The sequence below is a fragment of the Toxotes jaculatrix genome, chromosome 5, assembly GCF_017976425.1.
Source record: "Toxotes jaculatrix isolate fToxJac2 chromosome 5, fToxJac2.pri, whole genome shotgun sequence".
Taxonomy (NCBI): domain Eukaryota; kingdom Metazoa; phylum Chordata; class Actinopteri; family Toxotidae; genus Toxotes; species Toxotes jaculatrix.
In genome coordinates, this window is record NC_054398.1 from 23,929,746 (window position 1) to 23,948,449 (window position 18,704).

At 41.1% G+C, this 18,704-nt stretch overlaps 1 protein-coding gene across 5 annotated transcripts in view; it reads left to right on the top strand.

Moving 5' to 3' along the window:
• Positions 1-18,704, top strand: part of plekha7a (pleckstrin homology domain containing, family A member 7a) — a 144,054-nt gene that overhangs the window by 77,657 nt on the left and 47,693 nt on the right. For 4 of the 5 annotated variants that reach the window (XM_041039214.1, XM_041039215.1, XM_041039217.1 and 1 more), the window contains 4 exons: positions 3,338-3,442; positions 5,309-5,381; positions 8,665-8,765; positions 17,570-17,751. In XM_041039214.1, coding sequence (XP_040895148.1) covers positions 3,338-3,442; positions 5,309-5,381; positions 8,665-8,765; positions 17,570-17,751 — 461 coding nt within the window. The remainder of the gene's footprint in view (positions 1-3,337; positions 3,443-5,308; positions 5,382-8,664; positions 8,766-17,569; positions 17,752-18,704) is intronic. The other variant, XM_041039216.1, reaches the window with a different exon arrangement.

Here is an 18,704-nt window from a genome sequence, read left to right on the forward strand (position 1 = left end):
ACCTACAGTATCTAGTGAAATAACTCAGCATTTACTCGATCTCATTTATCTTGGGAAATGTATTAGATCTGCAATCACTTTCATTACCCATTTTTGCAGAACCATTCAGTCAATAAGATTTCATAAAAAAAAGTTCAAATGCCCATCATGATCTCCAAGAGCTGAAATTAATTAATTACTTACTTATCCACTGTGCAGTGATAGCAATTAAAACCCCAATGATACTCCGTTTAATATAAGGCAAAGAAAAACAGTAAATCCTCTCATCTGAGAGGCTTCAACCAAGTAATGTTGGGCATTTCCTGCTTGATAAATGATTTTAACCATTATAAATTCATATAAAATTTATAAATGATTCGTTGGCTAATCAGTTCAGAACTAAAAGTAACCCAGATTGACTGAGCTGCCATGTTCAACTACACTCAGCTGCTGTTAGCCACTGATCAGATCCACTTGAACGGATTGGGATTAGGTGTCTAGTGTAGGTACGCCTCAAATAGATTTCTAAAGGGAGGGGAAAGCACTGCTCGTGTTTAATTACCTCACCCTCCCTGATTATTCTTGTCTGGCTAGGGATTTGAACCAGCAACCCACAGGTCACAGACAGGGTTCTCTGGGCTTTTAGGTTGTCTGATCGTGTGCCATTAATGTAATAAATAGCTGCTCTGCACCCTGAGCGGCTCACCTACAAGACAGAGTGCTACTTTGCAACAGGGACCACAGCCCGTTCCACAGAATTACCCTCGGCCTAAAAATAGACCACTGCATCACGAACACACACACACACACACTTGCAGACACAGACATACAGGCAAAGGCAAACACCATAAAATATGTACGGACGTACACATACTGTATATTTACAGATGAGGGACTTTAATATGACAGTGTATGACTCGCTCTGTGTCTTTGCATCATGCTTGGCCAACCAGCTTCCCTCTAATTAGTGTGTGTGTTTGCTGTTTTCCAGCTGTGAATGCCTCCCAGTGCTGCTGCCAGTCCATATACACACTCATGCAGCCGTCACACCAAATCGTTTATTATAGTGGTGGCAGAGTTGGTGTGTGTGTGTGTGTGTGTGTGTGTGTGTGTGTGTGTGTGTGTGTGTGTGTGTGTGTGTGTGTGTGTGTGTGTGTGTGTGTGTGTGTGTGTGTGTGTGTGTGTGTGTGTGTGCGTGTGCGCGTGCAGTGTCAGGGGGAGTAGTCTTCCTTCAGAGGTTTTCAGAATAGAGGATGGTGCGATGAGATTTCATGAATATGTGCACAGTGTATAAGTATGTTTGCTGGCTCATACTGCAGACAGGCACACACACACACACACACACACACTCACTTAATGCGAGAACGTCATGGTTTGCTGAAGGAGAAACAATCAGCACCGATGTATTTCTTTAATGTGTGTAATGAAAGATGAATCAGCGTCAGTGCCTCAGATGTTGTGCATTTATACAGTTGACACAATTATAGCTCAATGGGCTGGAACAGCAGCGAACAGTTAAACACTACTAATAGACCTCAGCTGAGCAGGTTAAGTCAAGCTTACAACATAATTTCACCTAATTTTTCATTGACTTAGCTGATCCTTTCTAGGCCTTTTTTTAAAAACAATTTTCTGGCATTTTATAAAACGAGCAATTACTCGATTAATCCACAAAAATAATAGCAGCAATAGCAATAGCAAAATAGTTGGCCTCGTCATCATCCAAGAAGATGGGGCAGAAATCAGATTGTCATTCGTCAGAGGAGAAACTGTAGTCATGTCAGTGGTTTGAGAGATGAAGAAATGCATTAAACAAAATAAAATTTCACATTTCCAGGTCCATTTTTCATTGTATCATCTGTGCCAGATGAAAAACTTTAACTGTTTAACTTTAACTTATCAGCGGCGATGTAGTTTGAGTCCACCTTTGTCCATCTTTAGAACTTTAACTTAAGCACTCTTATGTCGGTTCAAATCCACCGGCTGGGTGGGGCCTTTCTCTGTGGAGTTTGCTAGTTTATTTTGTTTCTAGACAGATTTTCTCTGCTTTGGTTTCAGATGTTTTTGGTCATGTCGTCAAATCAGCCAAATGAAACAGTATGGATGTTACAGTAAAACGAAAAGTTAAATCTTTTCACTGTGCTTGAGGGTATTTTCCCTTCCTTTCTGTCCTGGTCTTGTGTTGAGGTCCTTCGACATCACCGCTCTTGACCGGGGCACCCAGAAGTTTGTTAATCAAGCCCTGTTCTCACCCAGTGTGAACTGGGATAGACTCTTCCTTGATCCTGCACAGGAAAAGCAGGTATTGGTAATAGATGTATACAAATAAATTAAAGGAACTGGTGTCTTGACCCTGGCTTCAATGGTTAAATACTGAACTTTCTAATATCATTGATACCTGAGCTCAAACGTTACAGTTCCACTAGATAGTGGTGATTCTCAAGGGCAACTTTAAATGAGTCAGGATGCAGCTATTCAGTGTCTGCTTTAGGACGCTTCAACATTACACCGGCTATATTTTTATAATATAGTGTTTCCCCTTTTCTGTCATAACTTTTTATCTTTTTCTGCAGGAAAAGTTGGCTTCATCAGTAAAACTGAGCTTTTAACTTACAAAGTTATATACATTCATTTTGCCAGAGTCTGTTACTGCTGATGCATTTTGGGAGTTACTGCCTCACTCTCTTTGATGGCAGCCGTTCAGGTTCAGTGCCCAGACTTTTCAGCAGGTGTCTGTCTGGCAGTCAAACCAGTGATCTGCAGGTCACAAGCCCACTTTTCTCAACCTCCGGTGTGATAGTCTATAGAGGCTTTAACAATGTCTGACAAATGTCATAGCAACCATGGCCGGCACTGTCACTGAGGTCCGGTGGAAAATTGGCTGTGCTCAAATAATGGCTGTAATTATGTAACAACTGGGGCAGAAAAAGAGAGTATATTGTAAGTAAGACTGAATGGTCGGATGAGGCACAGACTGCTTGTGTCAAAAAAATGCATAGAGAACTGTCAGCTTCCTTAACCATGGTTCTGCCACGGATGGAAACTCAGTTAAAACAATGCAGATTGTCTTTGGTGCCTTCAGATGGGTTAATAACACACACCTTTATTACTGAGCAAATTGTGTGCACAAATGAACTGAGCAAATGTTTTGTCCAGCTCATTCATTGAATGATAATAACACATAAAAGGTGATTGATGAGTAATGAAATGATCTTCTCTCTGCCAACATCTACATGTCTGCATGTTATCTGTATTTCTAAAAGAATTCACTGCCTGCTACTCACAGCTGTCGCAGTGCACTTTGATCATTGTTTTCTTCCATCTCCTGAAAACCTTCTATACTTGTTTGTGTGTGCAGGGCTCCCGGTCCAGTGGCAAGGTTCACAGCTTCGGGAAGAGAGAGCAGTCCATTAAGAGGAATCCCAATGTCCCTGTGGTGGTCCGAGGATGGCTGTACAAACAGGTGAGGACATACACACTAACAACACTCTCACCCCAACATACAGACACTGAACACGGATTCAATTCAGTTGGACAGCCAGCAAAGGCAGGTCGAGGACTTGAACTGAACTGACTCCTGACTAGGAAAACCTGCTCTTAGGAGGCTGAATGTCACGAAAATGAAATGTAAATATGCACAAAGATACAGTTATATCAACATGAAAACAAAAGGGAAGCTCAAGGTATTTAAATTGTACATGTATAAATGCACAACTTTACTTTTTGTTTTTGTTTGTTTCAACAGAATATATACATATAATCTGGGTGGAGATGCAGAGATTCAATATCTGCTTTAGGACACTCAAATATACACTGGCTATTTTTGGGATAGAACGTTTTCCCTCCTCTTCTTATGCAGGAAAAGTTGATGTAAACCTCCAGACATCTTAAAATTTTGTGTTTTGTTTGACCAAACGCATTGAAACCAAAGATATTCAGTTTACAATGATGCAAAATAGAGAAATGAAGCAGTGACCAGAGAAAATCACTTAATTGAGCTATACTTGATAGCATTTAGGTGAGTAGGACACTTCTTTATATAACCTGTGTTGAACACCTTTATTTAAGGACTGTCTTATTTAGAATATTATTAGCTAATTTAGTCAGATAATTGCAGATATGTAGCAACACAGCTGAAAGGAGACATTATTGCCTTATGATATTAATGGACTGGTCATAACTGACAGACAGTCAGTTTTGTTAGTGTCTGTGTTAGAACCAGGATGACTTCCAGCTTTAGTCTGTGTGGTCTCATAATATTTCCTCTAGTGGCCTAGTTTTATTTTTTCTTGACTCTTTTTTTTTTTTTTGCTTTGGAAATATAGAGCACCTGCTGTTGATCAGAGACAGACTATTACTGGAGACTCTGCTTATTTGAAGTTTCACTTAAAATATCTGTAGCTGGCACCGTCCCATTGGAGAGAGCTTGGCCTCCATACTTGACAAATAGGGAGAGATGTCCCTGCAAAGCAATTATATTTTAATGACCACAGACAGAGGCATACACACACAGATGTACATGGTGACACAAGCAGATATGTGCACACAACTAAATTCACAGCCACAGTCGCCCCTATCCACACACAGTCTATTAGTGCTGTGCAATTATCTTTTAATTTGTTTTTAAGTTTTTAAGTGTTGGCAGGTGCATGATTGCACACACACACACACACACTCACACACACACACACTCACACACACACTCACACACACACACAATTTTAGGCACATTCACATAAATGAACGCATAAGCATTTGCATGGACACAAATGATCACAAACAACTATACACACACAGATGCACGCTGTCAGGACCAGAAGGACTGGAAGCCATTTACTCGCTCTTCTCCCCATTCCCATTGAGTTACATGGTTGTAGCTTCATACATCTTTAGCCAAAAAATGAGTCTAGATCTGTGTTTGAGGTGATTTCATCCCTTCTGCATCTCCTCTGTTCTTCAAAACGCACCATTATCTGCCTGAGAACATAAAAGACAAAATGGGCAGCAAAGCAGCCGTGGCAGACCCAGTGAGCCAGCGAACGAGGACAAATGATCACTCCCTTCTCTTTCCAGTTCACTCTCTTTATCCCTGCTCCTACCCACCTCACTTTCCCTTTCATTACCCCTGTTTCCTTACTATATCTGCCATCCCTCGCTACTCCTTTCAGTCTCTTTATTTTTCTCCCTTCATCGTTCTCATTATTCCCTCACTCTTCATGTGTATCATCTCTGTCTAGTCTTTCTTGTCATCTCTCTAATCTGTGCTTCTTTCCATTTCATTACTCATTCATTTATTACTTACACTGTTTATCCCTCCTTCTCTCTGCAGGACAGCTCTGGGATGCGTCTTTGGAAGAGGAAGTGGTTCGTCTTGGCCGATTTCTGTCTCTTCTACTACAAAGGTGAGTCTTTGTCTGTGTAATGTCAACTGGACATAGCATGCGGAGAAAATGGTTTATAGTCCCAGTTGCTGCCTCTTCCACCTCCTGCCTGTTTGTGTTTCTCTGCTTCCCCACAATCATGCATTCAGGCAAGGACAGAATAACAGACTTAAAATACAAAACAGCTCAAAACAAAAACGCCTCCACAGACTGTAAGACTCTCACCTCTCTGAAAGTCTTAGCAGGACAGTCCATTTTTGTCTTTGGAACTGACTAAATAATCTTTACTCAAGGTCCACCTACAAGCCTTTTCTGAGGCTTTCAACTTCATATTAGAGTCTTTATCAGTGAATGAAGTTCCCCACAGTAATGGTGCATATACTTAACATAACTGGCGTTTCATCCCAGGTAACTTCTGTTTTGCTTTTTCTCCTCACTGAATAGGATTCTGCTCCCATGCATAACTTAACCATTACATAAAACAGAGGTTAGTTGCTTAGTAATATGACCCAATTAATAACTAGCTTACAGCTAACTATTATCATAAATGTTGTTTATTACCTCAAGCCAGATAATCAGACTCTGAAGGTGATGTTACTCCAATACAGTTTCTCTTCACTGATCTGTTATATCACAGTTGTACTCAGATACCCGTAAAACCAGCACCTGTATTGTTTCCTGTGCTGTGTTTTTTTATGTGGTTTCTGTGGTTACCATGGTCACACAATGAGTTGTGGCACCATCACAAATTCAGTAGGTAGTGGGAAATACTGTAGCTGTGCGTGTACATCAGAGCAGCAGCCGGCCTTCCTCTCCCCTCTGCTGCTGCCATCGTGTTTACATTGAAAACTACAGAGGCAGCAGCGGCAGCAACCGTTCACTGTGAGAAAACCCCTTTAATACTGTCTTCACTGTCAGTTATCTCTGCTGGCATCAGAAACCTGTCAAAGAAACGCAAGCAGCAAAGCACAGTCCCTGTGGTCCTACCGTGGTATCTCTGTACCTGTTGTAGCTCCAGCATGTACTTACATTTTTGAGGGAGTGTACATCAGCTACGATGTCAGCCCGTAGCTTCAGCAGCTACAGGAGCAGGCCCCCATAGCTACGCCCTAACACCATTCCATACTACCAACTATAAATCAAGTCTTAATGGTGACAACTGAACCGAAATCTAAGACACGCTAGCCGTGGGCAATGTCTCTGGAAAATGCAAATATATAACCGTACTGAAATTACGCCAGCTTTCAAATAAAGCTGCAAAGTTTGAATTGGACTCTAATGATGTTTGAGTTGAAGTGAACTGCAGCTGACAAAGGAGCCTGTGATTCAATCTGGGTGGGCATTAATCTGATCTTTCTCCCAGTGGGTTACAGCTGAAACACATGGATATGGACACACACACACACACACACACACACACACACACAGTCTAGCACCATCCCTCCCTCACCAGCAGTCTCCATCCCTCGGCTGTGTTTATCTTCCTCTCCACGCCTTTATTTTTCATCTCCATATTCTTAACTGAGCCCTCTTGGACACGCTCCTCCACCTCCTCACCTCGACAGGAGGATGAAATCAATTCTCTGTTGTTTCTTTTTCTCCATCTTTCTCGCTCAGTTCAAAGGTTTCTCCTCTCAACGTGACAACACTTGATCTGTCTGCAGCTCCACTTATCCCCTCCCTTCATCTTATGTTTGCAGACAAACAACCAAACCTCCCCTCGCTGTCTTTGTTTTTTTCATTATTGCCTTTATCTGTCTATGTTTGCTGTCAGGGCTGTAGAGCTCAAGTCCTGGTGTGTCTCTGGAAATTTGGGAGTTGTGGCAGCATGAATTAAAACTTGCATATTGTATTTTTAAAGGCTGATTCCAGCCTTTTTAGACTAATTGTTATCCAGCAATACATTAACAAACACATAAATAATAAATTCAAATAATAAAAAAATTTAGGAAAATAAGGGTAACAGGAAGAACTGTTGATTGAATTCAAAAAAATAAGAGCTGAAATCATTGGTCAGTGAATCAATGAACTGATTCTGTTAATTAATGAATTGATTAACAAGTAGCAGCTCTTTCACTTGATCATTTTCAGTCGTCTTTCAAGCAAAAATGCCACAAAAAATCCTGGATAAAATCCTGGAATAAAATCCTGGGTATTGTCTTGGTTCCTTCCTCTTTTTTCTCTTTTTACACCTTGCGTCATGAGTAAAGTGACAAATTCTACCATTCCTGTGATGTTTGGATGTAATCTAACTCCACTTGCCGGTCTGGTCTGCTCAGTGTGTGTGTGTGTGTGTGTTTGTATGTGTGAGAGAGACAGACAAGGGCAAGGCAGATAAAAAGACCTCACCGTCTCGCCCACCATTTAGGGAATGTCTCCTCCAAAGGTCCTTGAATTATTTTTAACCAATTACCCCTTTAATCCACACTGCTGCCTTATCACCTCTCAGCCAAACACCCACCCACCCACCCACCACACACACACACACACACACACACACACACACACACACACACACACACACACACACACACACACACACACACACACAGGTTTCCGTGCACACATATTTTCATACCATTACCACATTTTACGATGGGGTAATCATTGCATACACACACGAACGCACACAGGCACATAAACATTCTAGCGTGTTATCACAATGTTCAGAGGAAAACAAATAGATCTTTACAAGTAGATCTTTATTTATAGATGTGTGAACTAATTAAGATAGGACTTATTCCAATGGCACATGTGTTTGAGTTTGTTCTTCTAACTTTGTGAGGACCAATTTCACTTTCAGACCTTACCCTTGAGGGTAAGGATGTTCTTGGAAAGTGAAGAGATTCTTCTTCAGAGGGCTGTTTTTAGAGTTAAGACATGTGGTTCAAGGTAAAGCTTGAGGACTACATTATGTCAGTGAGGGTCCTCACAAATATAGAAGGACAAATGTGTTTTCAGCGTGTAAACCGGATGGGGCAGGCACAGAGGAATGGTGGCCGGCTGCCAGTTGGAGCAGGCCAGCTTTAACTCTGTGACACTGGGATACCAGGGTGGTCATTTACTGCTTGGCACAGCACCGTGGTATGAATGACGCTATACGAGTGTGTGTGTATGTGAGTGTCATGATACTGGTGGCAGGCAGTGATGAAATTAGTGGGTGATGAGTGATATTTATTCTCTCGCTCCTTCCTTTACTCCATATCTCTTCTGTTCCTTTTATCGCCTTCCTCACCCTGATAATCTGCTCCCTCCCTCCCCCTCTCTCCCCTGTTCTTCCCTCTCTTCCTCTCTCTCTCTCCAGACAGCAGAGAGGAATCGGTCTTAGGCAGCATTCCTCTGCCCAGCTATGTCATTTCACCCGTGGGACCTGAGGACCACATCAGTCGCAAGTATGCCTTTAAGGTATGCCTCTCTTTGTTCTACAGATACCTCAGTGCTGTTTCATATTTTGGAATTACTTTCTCTGGTGTGACAGTTATTGGTTTGGTGTGTGTGTGTGTGTGTGTGTGTGTGTGTGTGTGTGTGTGTGTGTGTGTGTGTGTGTGTGTGTGTGTGTGTGTGTGTGTGTGTGTGTGTGTGTGTGTGTGTGTATGTGTGTAGCCACCTATATTTGCTGGTTTTGGATTAAAAAAAAATACCCAACACTAGAAATGATTGCTTCTTAAATGAAGAAATACAGCACAAGTTTCCCGCTTTCTCATTTGCCATGATGCCTAATCAGACCAAACAAAACCATGTAGCCCTGGAATAAAAGCTATTCAAATAGGAATTTTAAGGTTTTATTTTTTTTTTCTACCTCAAAGCATGAACATTTGTGTTAATTGCTAATGTGACTAAAACATCAGTATTCATTGTGATGAACAGAATTCTTCTTTAACAAGTGAAACTGATGCAATGAATTCCAGGTTATTCAGCACACTTCAGAGTTGATTTGATGCTGCTGACACAGTTGAACATGCATTGTGTTTCAGTGATTCCAACTTAAGGAGAGTTGAAAAATATTCTAAATAATTCACTGACACTGTTTAGAGTTGAAGGTTTTATTCCCACTTAAGGCACCAGTGCCAAAAGTGTATACCACTCATGCTATTTAAAGCACTTTTAATTAGAGTTTCCACCAAGTGGTTTATATCACTAATGACAGAGAAGCTCATAATAAATCATATACATTCCTGTCCAACTAAAACCTGTTCAGTCTGTACTGCAAAGTGTTACTGTATAGCACCTGTTGTATGACGACAAGCCGGTTTAGTGCCACGCGGCTATTTCCCCTCGAGATATATTTTGTTAACCGCGGTTTGTAAGCTATGTAAATTCACATTGTGTCTCCAACGCCTGTCATTTCGGAGTCTTTTATAATTGGGGCTCACTGCAATGATATCATGTCTGTAGGTCATAAACAGAAACAGTATATTGAAGTCACTCTGATTAGTCAAATGAAGTATTTTTTTGCATTTCTGCTCTTTTCAAAAATAATTGATCTTACAATTATGGAAGAATTAAAGACAAACACAGAAGGATTTTTGTTTGTAATGAAAGTTATAGATATCTTTCTACAATCATAACCTTGCCTATCCACCCACACACCCAGCCACCTCTCAGCTTTGTGTAGCACTCACCACCTGTTGTAGCGATGTCTATTACCACTGAATGTCTGTCAGTGTCTTTATTGAGACAGACAGTCTCCTCTGGAATGGCATGAAGCTTTTCCATTCCCTGAGGCTCAGGTCTCTTTGGCTTGAGCCTTAAATGTGTGATGCTAACAGGCAGACATACTTGTACAGCACTCACAAGTCCATGCTCCATAGAACTGAACTTAATTTATGCATTTAAAATTTGCACACAAAGATATATCTTGTCTCACAAACACAGCCATTTGCCTTTTGTTGTCAGTGAGTCAACAAACCCGATTTAACTTTTAACATGGTTTATTCCATAAAGTGACATGTCGGCATTTCCTGCTTGTTAATGATGGTCTTGGGACCAAAAGGTCAGAAGTTGAATATTTGCAGCAGACTAGCCATGTTCCCTGATTTATCCTCAGGCGAAACAGAGATCCCCCATCTCCTCACTCCTCACTCCTTCTAGCATTTTAAAGGTCTTTGGCTAAGAAGGCTGGCTTAGTGTCTGATTGTTAAAATATGTGAGTAATTCGCTAATTGTCCGTTCAGTCACTTCAAGCCACTTCCAGTGGACTTGGTGCATAAAAATGGCAGCTGTATTGAATCTTAATTATTGATCCCACAGATTTAATTTGCATCCAGTGTTTCTCAATTCACATGAGCAACCTTGATACCTTAATGTATTTCCCAGTTCAGTGGCTTGGAAAAGGCATATTTATTATATTATTGGACCCATTTAAGTTTAATCAGATTAATCTTGTTAATGAATGTTGTGCACGTAAAGATGTGTTGAAGGGAAATGCACAATGTTGTTTGTAATTGTTAACCTTATGTTTATAATGAAGTCTGTCATATTTTGCCTTCTTTTCCTTACATATACTTACCAGCTGGGTCACTGCATGAATTCTGTTTCAAAAAGACACTGAGGAACATGTGGGATTTAGACTTGTTTTATTTTTATTTATTTTTTATCCAGGCTTGAGGGCACGCGCTGTGCGGCAAAGTATCTGTCAGTGGCCTGTGACCATCTGTTTCTCCTGCCGTTCTTATGCCCCTCGTTCATTCTGATGTTGTTCCTCCAACAATACTGTTTTTTGATACTGTAGGCTATAGATTGTTTCCACTTGAGACGGTTATTTGAGAGAACCTCCAGGCTTGTATTTCATTTTTTTTTTATACCAGAATGAGTGAGGAAGTACAATAGAGTTGTGTGTGTGCGTGCGTGCGTGCGTGCGTGCGTGTGTGTCTGTTACCATGAGTGACAGAAATAGGAGTGAACCGGTCATTTCCCACCCTCATCTTGCCTTCCCTCACAGCTTCGCCCAGATGATTGTTAGTGTTAATTTTAATCTTCTTTGTCTGCTAGACAGGTCAGACATGTCTGCTGAAACAACATGCAGTGGGACCTCAAAAGTTGCTGAACATTGTTAGAGCCTCTGTTGTGGACTGTAGCTTCCTGGCTATGATAAAAGTCAAATATTATATCCTATTATAATCCTAATCAGGGTCTCCCCCATGGGAGGAGTGAAATCATGTTTTACTACATCCAGTCTATGTAACTGCATGGTGAAGTCACACTTTTTGGAAGTGAAATAACATAAAAAAACATAATATATATTTTTAAACTCCTCTTATTTAGACCTGTGAAATTATGACTTAATTTATGAAATGAATGGAGCCCTGAATTCACAGCTGAATTCACACCCTGCTGCAGTTATGTAGATGGGGGTGTTGGGGGGGTGTTGGGTGTGGTTACAGGTGCAACACACACATCACACTTCTGACAATGCCCAGCTACGCCCATCAGTGATGCTGCTCCAGTAAACTCCACCTGTCTGGTACTTAAAGTAGATTAAAATAAACTTTTATTAGGAGTGATTCAAAATGCTGCTCTGCCCAGGTCTGTAACCCACACTGCTGTTAGCCACACATGTGAGCTGATGGTGGGTATTTGATTGGTGTTTGAGTGTGTGAATGCTGCACCTAATGACCATCGAATCAACCCAAAGGCATCATGACCCAACAAGTTAAATCTCCAAGCTTCGACGCCCTCCCACCCTCCAATCCCTCCGTCCCGTTTTCACCGAATCCTCTTCCCTCTCTTGTTCCTATTGGTTGGCTGCCCCGACTGGGACTTCCCTCCCTCCCTGTGAGTGTGTCGCGTCGTCCAGTGACAGTCGTCCCATAAATAGGTACTCTATGCACTCACTTTATCAGATGTAAACCTTATATATCCTTGTTGTCTGCCGTTGGTGTGGCTTTTTGGGTCCAAACGTGACAGAATATACAGCTTCCTTGTATATTTCTGTGTTGGTTTTTTGATGCATGTCTTCAGAATAACATGTCCTTTTGGCTGAAGTGGTTGTGTTGTTTTTTTTTTCTTTCAGTATCATCTGTCTTATTTAATTCGCCCTACTGTCTTTATTCCCCTCTTTCTCTCTGTCTCTCTCCCCCCCATCCTTATTATTGCAAAATGAATCTTTGTATTTGGCTTATCTGGTTTTGGGCTTATTGTTCATCTATGTTGCCGCTCTCTCTGTCTCCTCCATCTGTCACATCTACTGTACCAGCATGCAGTTTTCTGATGGCGTGGAGAAAAACTTTGTTATTTGGAAGTCATATCACCTCACGCTACTGTTCCAGAAATGAAGAGTGGAAAAATAATGTGGAAGAGCTGTAGGAGATCTTTTTACTGTAGATGCAGGCTGTGCAACCCCACAGTCACTCAGATGCTGACTTTTCCCAAAGCAGCTGTTGCTTTTGGGGGCTTTGAAGTAGAGAAACCTTTTAGATTCCAGCTTTCTGACAGGATTTTTTTTTAATACAAACATAATAACACTGAATATGTTTCTAAAGCAGGCATGGTTTGAAATGGAGACACCCACAAGCTATTCTTGTCTCGTTGTGGTGTTTTTCAGTGTAAATTCAGTTTCTGCAGTTGCAAGTTTAGGAGAATGTACCTTATCAGGAGCTTTGTGGTGCTCTGGCTGGTGGGGCTTATCTTTATGAGCACAATGACTCTTTAAATAGTGCCTGGACAAAGAGTGTGTGTGTGTTTGTCATGGGCTGTCCACAGGAAAAGAGCCGACACAATTGTAAACCTTTCTGAGTAAAAGCAGTGAGTGATATTTTTTTAGTTGGTAGAAAAAGAGAGGCTGAAGGGGAGAGAACGGGAAGGAAGTGATTAAGGCTGGAAAATAAAAGGCAAAGAAAGAGAGGAAGTGGCAGGAAAAAAGAAAAGAGGTGGAGAGGAAGGAAGTGATGAAGGCTTGTTGCGGTGAAGTAGATGGTAGAAAGAAATGGTGAGAAAAGAGGGACTTTTTTTGTATTGTTTCATAACACATGATTAAACAATATAGTGGAGAAAACAAATAATCAGAAACACCCTTAAAACTGCCACCAGCTCCCACACATGCACAAACCACAGAGACAAAACAAAGCCTGGCTGTGCATGGATCCAGAGAGTAGGTGTGTCGGTCATGCACTCACAGCTGAATGACCCACTCAGCATTCCTACGAAAGAGAGGCAGAGACTTCCAGTGTTATTTTAGGCAGCTGGTGGTGTTGCATTTTGTCACCATTGTGTGTGTGTGTGTGTGAGTATTGTGATGTAACTAAAATAGGGTAAATCTGAGACTGGTGATTTGAGATTGAAATCGATAGGGCTGTTAAGTGTGTGTATGGTCTGGTAGAGGTTGCATGGGTGTGTATTCAAAAGATGAAGTCATTTTTTGTTCATTCCTCACACACCACGGGAGTAGGAGTTAGGTTTAGCCTTTGGTAAAAGATTCTGTGATTGAGACCTGGGTTTGAAATCAGTTTATTCAGCATATTACCTTACAAATGTACATCTGTGCCTCTGTACTGTTTGTGTGTCCAGTGCACATGCATGCCAGTATCTCTGCACGTGCCTAAACATCTGACTGGTGGTACAGTCCTCTGTCTCTCATCAAGCAGCCTGCCCCATTGTGGCTATAAGAGGCCGTCTGTCAGAGTGCTGATGGTGAATGAGCAGGCGTGTTTTGACAGCTGCTTCCTGAGGATGCTGATATTCCTTTCTTCAAGATTTTTCGGGCGTCTTTTTGGACACATTTACCATTCGTTCTGAAGATGAGAGGCTGCTAAATAGTTTCCCTGCCCGTTTCCTGTCTTCTGATCTACCTAAACACATCTCCATGCCTGACAGCGACAGGCTGACCGAGCCCAGCGAATGGTTCACATCTGTGGCTTTCCTCTGAGAAACATTGAGGTCAAAGAGTCTTTTTTTTCATGACTCCACCTGATTTAACTGACCAGAAAGCTTTCAAAAATCACTTCTTCTACAGGTCAAATATTAAGAGCTAATACACACATCACACCAGTTTATTCCAGGAGTAAAAAAAAAAAAAAAAAAAGGGACAATGCAGATCACAGCGTTGATTTTTCTGGCTTGTAACTTCAGCCAGTACAGCAGAACTGGGTCGTCAGTTTAATGTGATGCAAATCAGCTGCCATGAGTGTTCGGTTGGAACGGAAACCTTCTCCAGATCTGCGTGGTCAGTCTATCTGGAACTGATTTACACCTGACATGTCAGGAAAATAATATAAACTAGTTGGTAGAGAAGAAAATCAGCGCCAAGCACCACAGTACCCCTGAAAGCCAGGAGCCACTTTGAGGATTATGGGAAACTGCTTTGATTTAAAGACACTAGATGTAATATTTTACCACCAATCACTGCATTGGAATAACCTCATTAAACTATAAATACCATTGCAGAGGACATTAGCGTCCTCTGCTCACCTCCACACAGTGTAAGAAAAAAGATTCTCAGTGCAATCATGCATTCTCCTCCTCACTACCCCTCTACCTGAGCACCAAGAAAGAACTAGTGCACTTGCAGTGTTATCAGGACCAGGTCGAATCAAGCAAGTGGTGCAATCAACTCCCAGATCTTAAAATATGTACCAGGATCATGGTCACGCACATTCTTAAGCTTGGTGAGTGCAAAAATGATATTTTAAGTCATTTTATTAGTTCTCAGTGGGAGCTGCTGAAATGAGCTTATTCTGGCCGTCAGACAGCAGTGCTTTCAGAGCGGCTGTGAATTACCGTATCAAGTTCTTATGAAACATGGAAGGGATGTTTGTTTGTGTACACGTCTTTATCTGTGTGCTGGGGTCTACTGAGAGTTTATAGTAACAGGGATAGAACAGCAGGGGTGACGGTCTGTGTTTGTATTATTCATGAACATGCTCCGTGTGTACATTAAACTACGTAAGTGTGTGTGGTGTGTTTCTGATTATCATCACACTGCAGACAAGAAGACAAATTGCTGAGGTGTCACGCTCATTTTATCGCAATACAAACCAAATGAAGAAGTCGCTGAGAAATGTTTGTGTTGCATCCACAGTGGATCCCACAACAACACTCCACACACACTTACTATCCTGCATTCATTATTCAGAGAATGAATTACGGTAGAGAAGATTTAGTGTTTAATTACTTTTCATTTGCATGCATCTGTTGTTGAGTGGGTTCTCTCATTTGTCTTCAAATCCCAACCTCCGAAATACTGGAGGAAGGAAGGAAGGGAGGAAGGAAGGGGAAAGTAGGGCATTTATAGAGCTGTTCTGTTCTCATTGGACTGCAGCTCACTTTAAAAAGGTCTCTAATAACCTCACTTTTACAGCAAGGACATTTTTATCAAGAATAAAAAAACAACTATTAGTGATGCACTGTCCCCTGAATTTCTTCAGCCAGTGCTGTAGTTCGATGGTGTGTTTTCTTATCCCCGTGGTTCGCTGGTTGATTATAATATCAGTGGCATCATGTTTAGATATTTTCAGCACAGTTAAAAAGGAGTTCAGAAGCAGAAATATTTTCTGACTGAGTATATGAACGATCAAACAGTAAAAGTCTTGATGTCGGTCTCTCAAGGCTTCTCTCTGGACTCACACAGCTCGACAAACTTTGAGGCAGAAATCTATAGTACAGCAAACAGAGAGACCGACTGATCTACTGATCGTAGTCTCAGTAGACCGAAAAGCGGTGCAGCCAGAAACTTGTTGATTTTTGAGAAATGAACAGCTCTCATTTTTCTTCAGCTGAAAAAGAAACACACACACTCCTCACCGTGCTATCACTAATATTACTGCTCTCCCCGCTGACATGAACAGAATAACTTTTTCAAAGTGACTACTGCAGTCTTCAGGTGCTCAGTTTAAGGTTCTCTGGGAAAAGTAGGAAAACACTGTTGAGAGAAAATGGAGATTGAAAAAATAATTTAGAGCTCTATTATTTAATTTCTTTTAGCCGCAAAACAACATTGGCGTATTCTTCCAATATTTACTCTCCTTTCAGCTGTGTTATAGTCATCACTGACTCATGAGGCAGTTATCTGGTGTTCATCAGCTAGTCTCTAACTTGGCAGTTTGGTGCTTGGCAGGTTGTGTACAATAGTTTTATCAGAGGTTTTTTTTTGCTGAACGCAGCTGCCTGCTGTGGCCAGAAAACCAAAACAATGAGCTTAAAGACACTTTAAGATAATTGCTGTAGATTTGTAAGCAAGAGCAACCCCTTTCAAATTTAAAATAGTGAACTTTAAAGCAAATAATAATAATAATATTTTGATATAAATTTGCTAAAATCATTCATTTATATTGATGTACAGTTGATGGCAGTTTAACATCAGCCAATAAGACCAGATCATTTGTGAGTACATTAACAGCTTCTTCCACTGGTGCACTGACAGCAGTTTATAGTATTAGACCTATAGTTTTATAGAGTATGTGGCTCATTCTGCAACATCACACATTAAATTTTCTGCTCAACATAGTACAGTGTGAGAATTTTTATGTTCTACTGACTGTGTCTTTAAATTGTTGCAGGTGTGCTTTTGACAGTCACACCCTGACAGCAGCGAGTTAGATCACCTAATTAATAGCTTTTTTCCTGTGCATACAAAGAAATATCCATCTGAAGTTTGAATACGCCTGTCACGAGCTCAGCACTTAAATCAGTACAATTACCTCGTCATGGTGTGGAAGCTAATCAGGCTTGCACTTCACACTGTCCCTTTGGAGAAGTACTTTCCAGGCCACTGTGATTCATGTTAGTACCTTATTCTGCCAAATATACTATTGAAAAAAGCATAGCAAGCATAAATTAAAGTCAGTTATAAGTTTACAGTATGTTTGTAAACCGTTATCTGCCCTTATATAGGTTTCAAAGCTGTAATAGCAGGAAATAACAGGTTTGTGAGGAGACTTTGGGGTTGGAGGTTCTTTTCTCTGGCATTCATATTTCCTATTCTCCATTGTACCAAAGTATCTTTCCTCTCATTGGTCAAAAGTCGTGGCTTTGTTGGTTGTAACTGGCTGGCATTTTTGTCTGTATTTCTATATTTCTGTGTGGTTTCCTTCACTGGCTCTTTCTGTATTGGTCGATGCTTATGTGGTCCTTGATGTTGTTTCTCTTGTTGGATGGCATGATACCTCCCTGTGTGTCTGACCAAAGCTGCAGCTCATCTAACGCTCTGTCTCTCAGCTGATTTCTCCGGCCTCGCTGACCACGACACTGACCTTGCCTCTTCTCTCTTCCTATAGGCTAGCCACACTGGTATGCGCTCGTACATTTACAAGCAGAGCTCTGTGATTGGCTCACAGGCGGAGCACACTGGGATGCGGACGTATTACTTCAGCGCTGACACCCAGGAGGACATGAACACCTGGCTGAGGGCCATGAATCAGGCCGCACTGATGCAGAACCACAGCGATGCACTCATCAGGTTGGGATGCACACACACACACACACACACAGTATATCTCACTGAACTAACTGAACACACACCTTACAAGTATTACTTGATCTGAACCAGGCAACTGTAGAATACCAGCAACATAGAATAAGTCCTTGAGTATGAGAACATTCAGTCACAGACTAGTTAATAAAAAGCTGAAAAAAATTTAGCTGTTGTTCATTCAATTTTATACCTCCTGCAGTTCTTGAGATTGTTGATTTATTTGTTTGAAGACTAGATTTATGTTTTTATATTTATATTTATTTATCTGCAGTTAAACACATTTCTTTCACTCATAGTCCCTTACATACCCCAAACTCACCTATGAATCAGGTATTGTTTATAAATACTTGCAATCACAATCCATAAAACACCATATTGGCTAAGTGATTATGTGACATAGCAGTATTTGTCTATGATGCTGTATATGATAGATATTATTTACTATAAACACATTGCTTCTGGAAAGTGTTGCCATTTGATTATCTCTGTAGATGACACAGATTCCTGGAAAACATCCTGCTCCATTGTTTAACAAATCTTTGTCAGTCCCTATGTTGTAACATATGAGCGTACTGTATTTGTTTATGTGCTCGCTTGCTTTCAAAGAGTACAATCTGATGTTGCGAATTTCTGTTTTTGAACGAGCAGCGGCTTCGTCTATGTATTATTCATGTGTTGACGAGGGGAGGTGGCACAGATCAAAAACGTCCCATCGTTCACTGGCAGCCTCAGACATCGGCAGCTTGCACTGCTCTGTTTTCATTTTTTTTGTTTTTGGAGGGGGAAATCCCTCAAGACTACAGTATGATGACAGAAGGAAAACCTAACTGACACCAGCTTCTGGGTGGAAATTTTTTTTAAACCTGTTTTTCACCCCTTGTTTGGTGTTTTTTTGTTGGAAGACACTGTAACAGTAATACTACTATTTGCTGGCATGT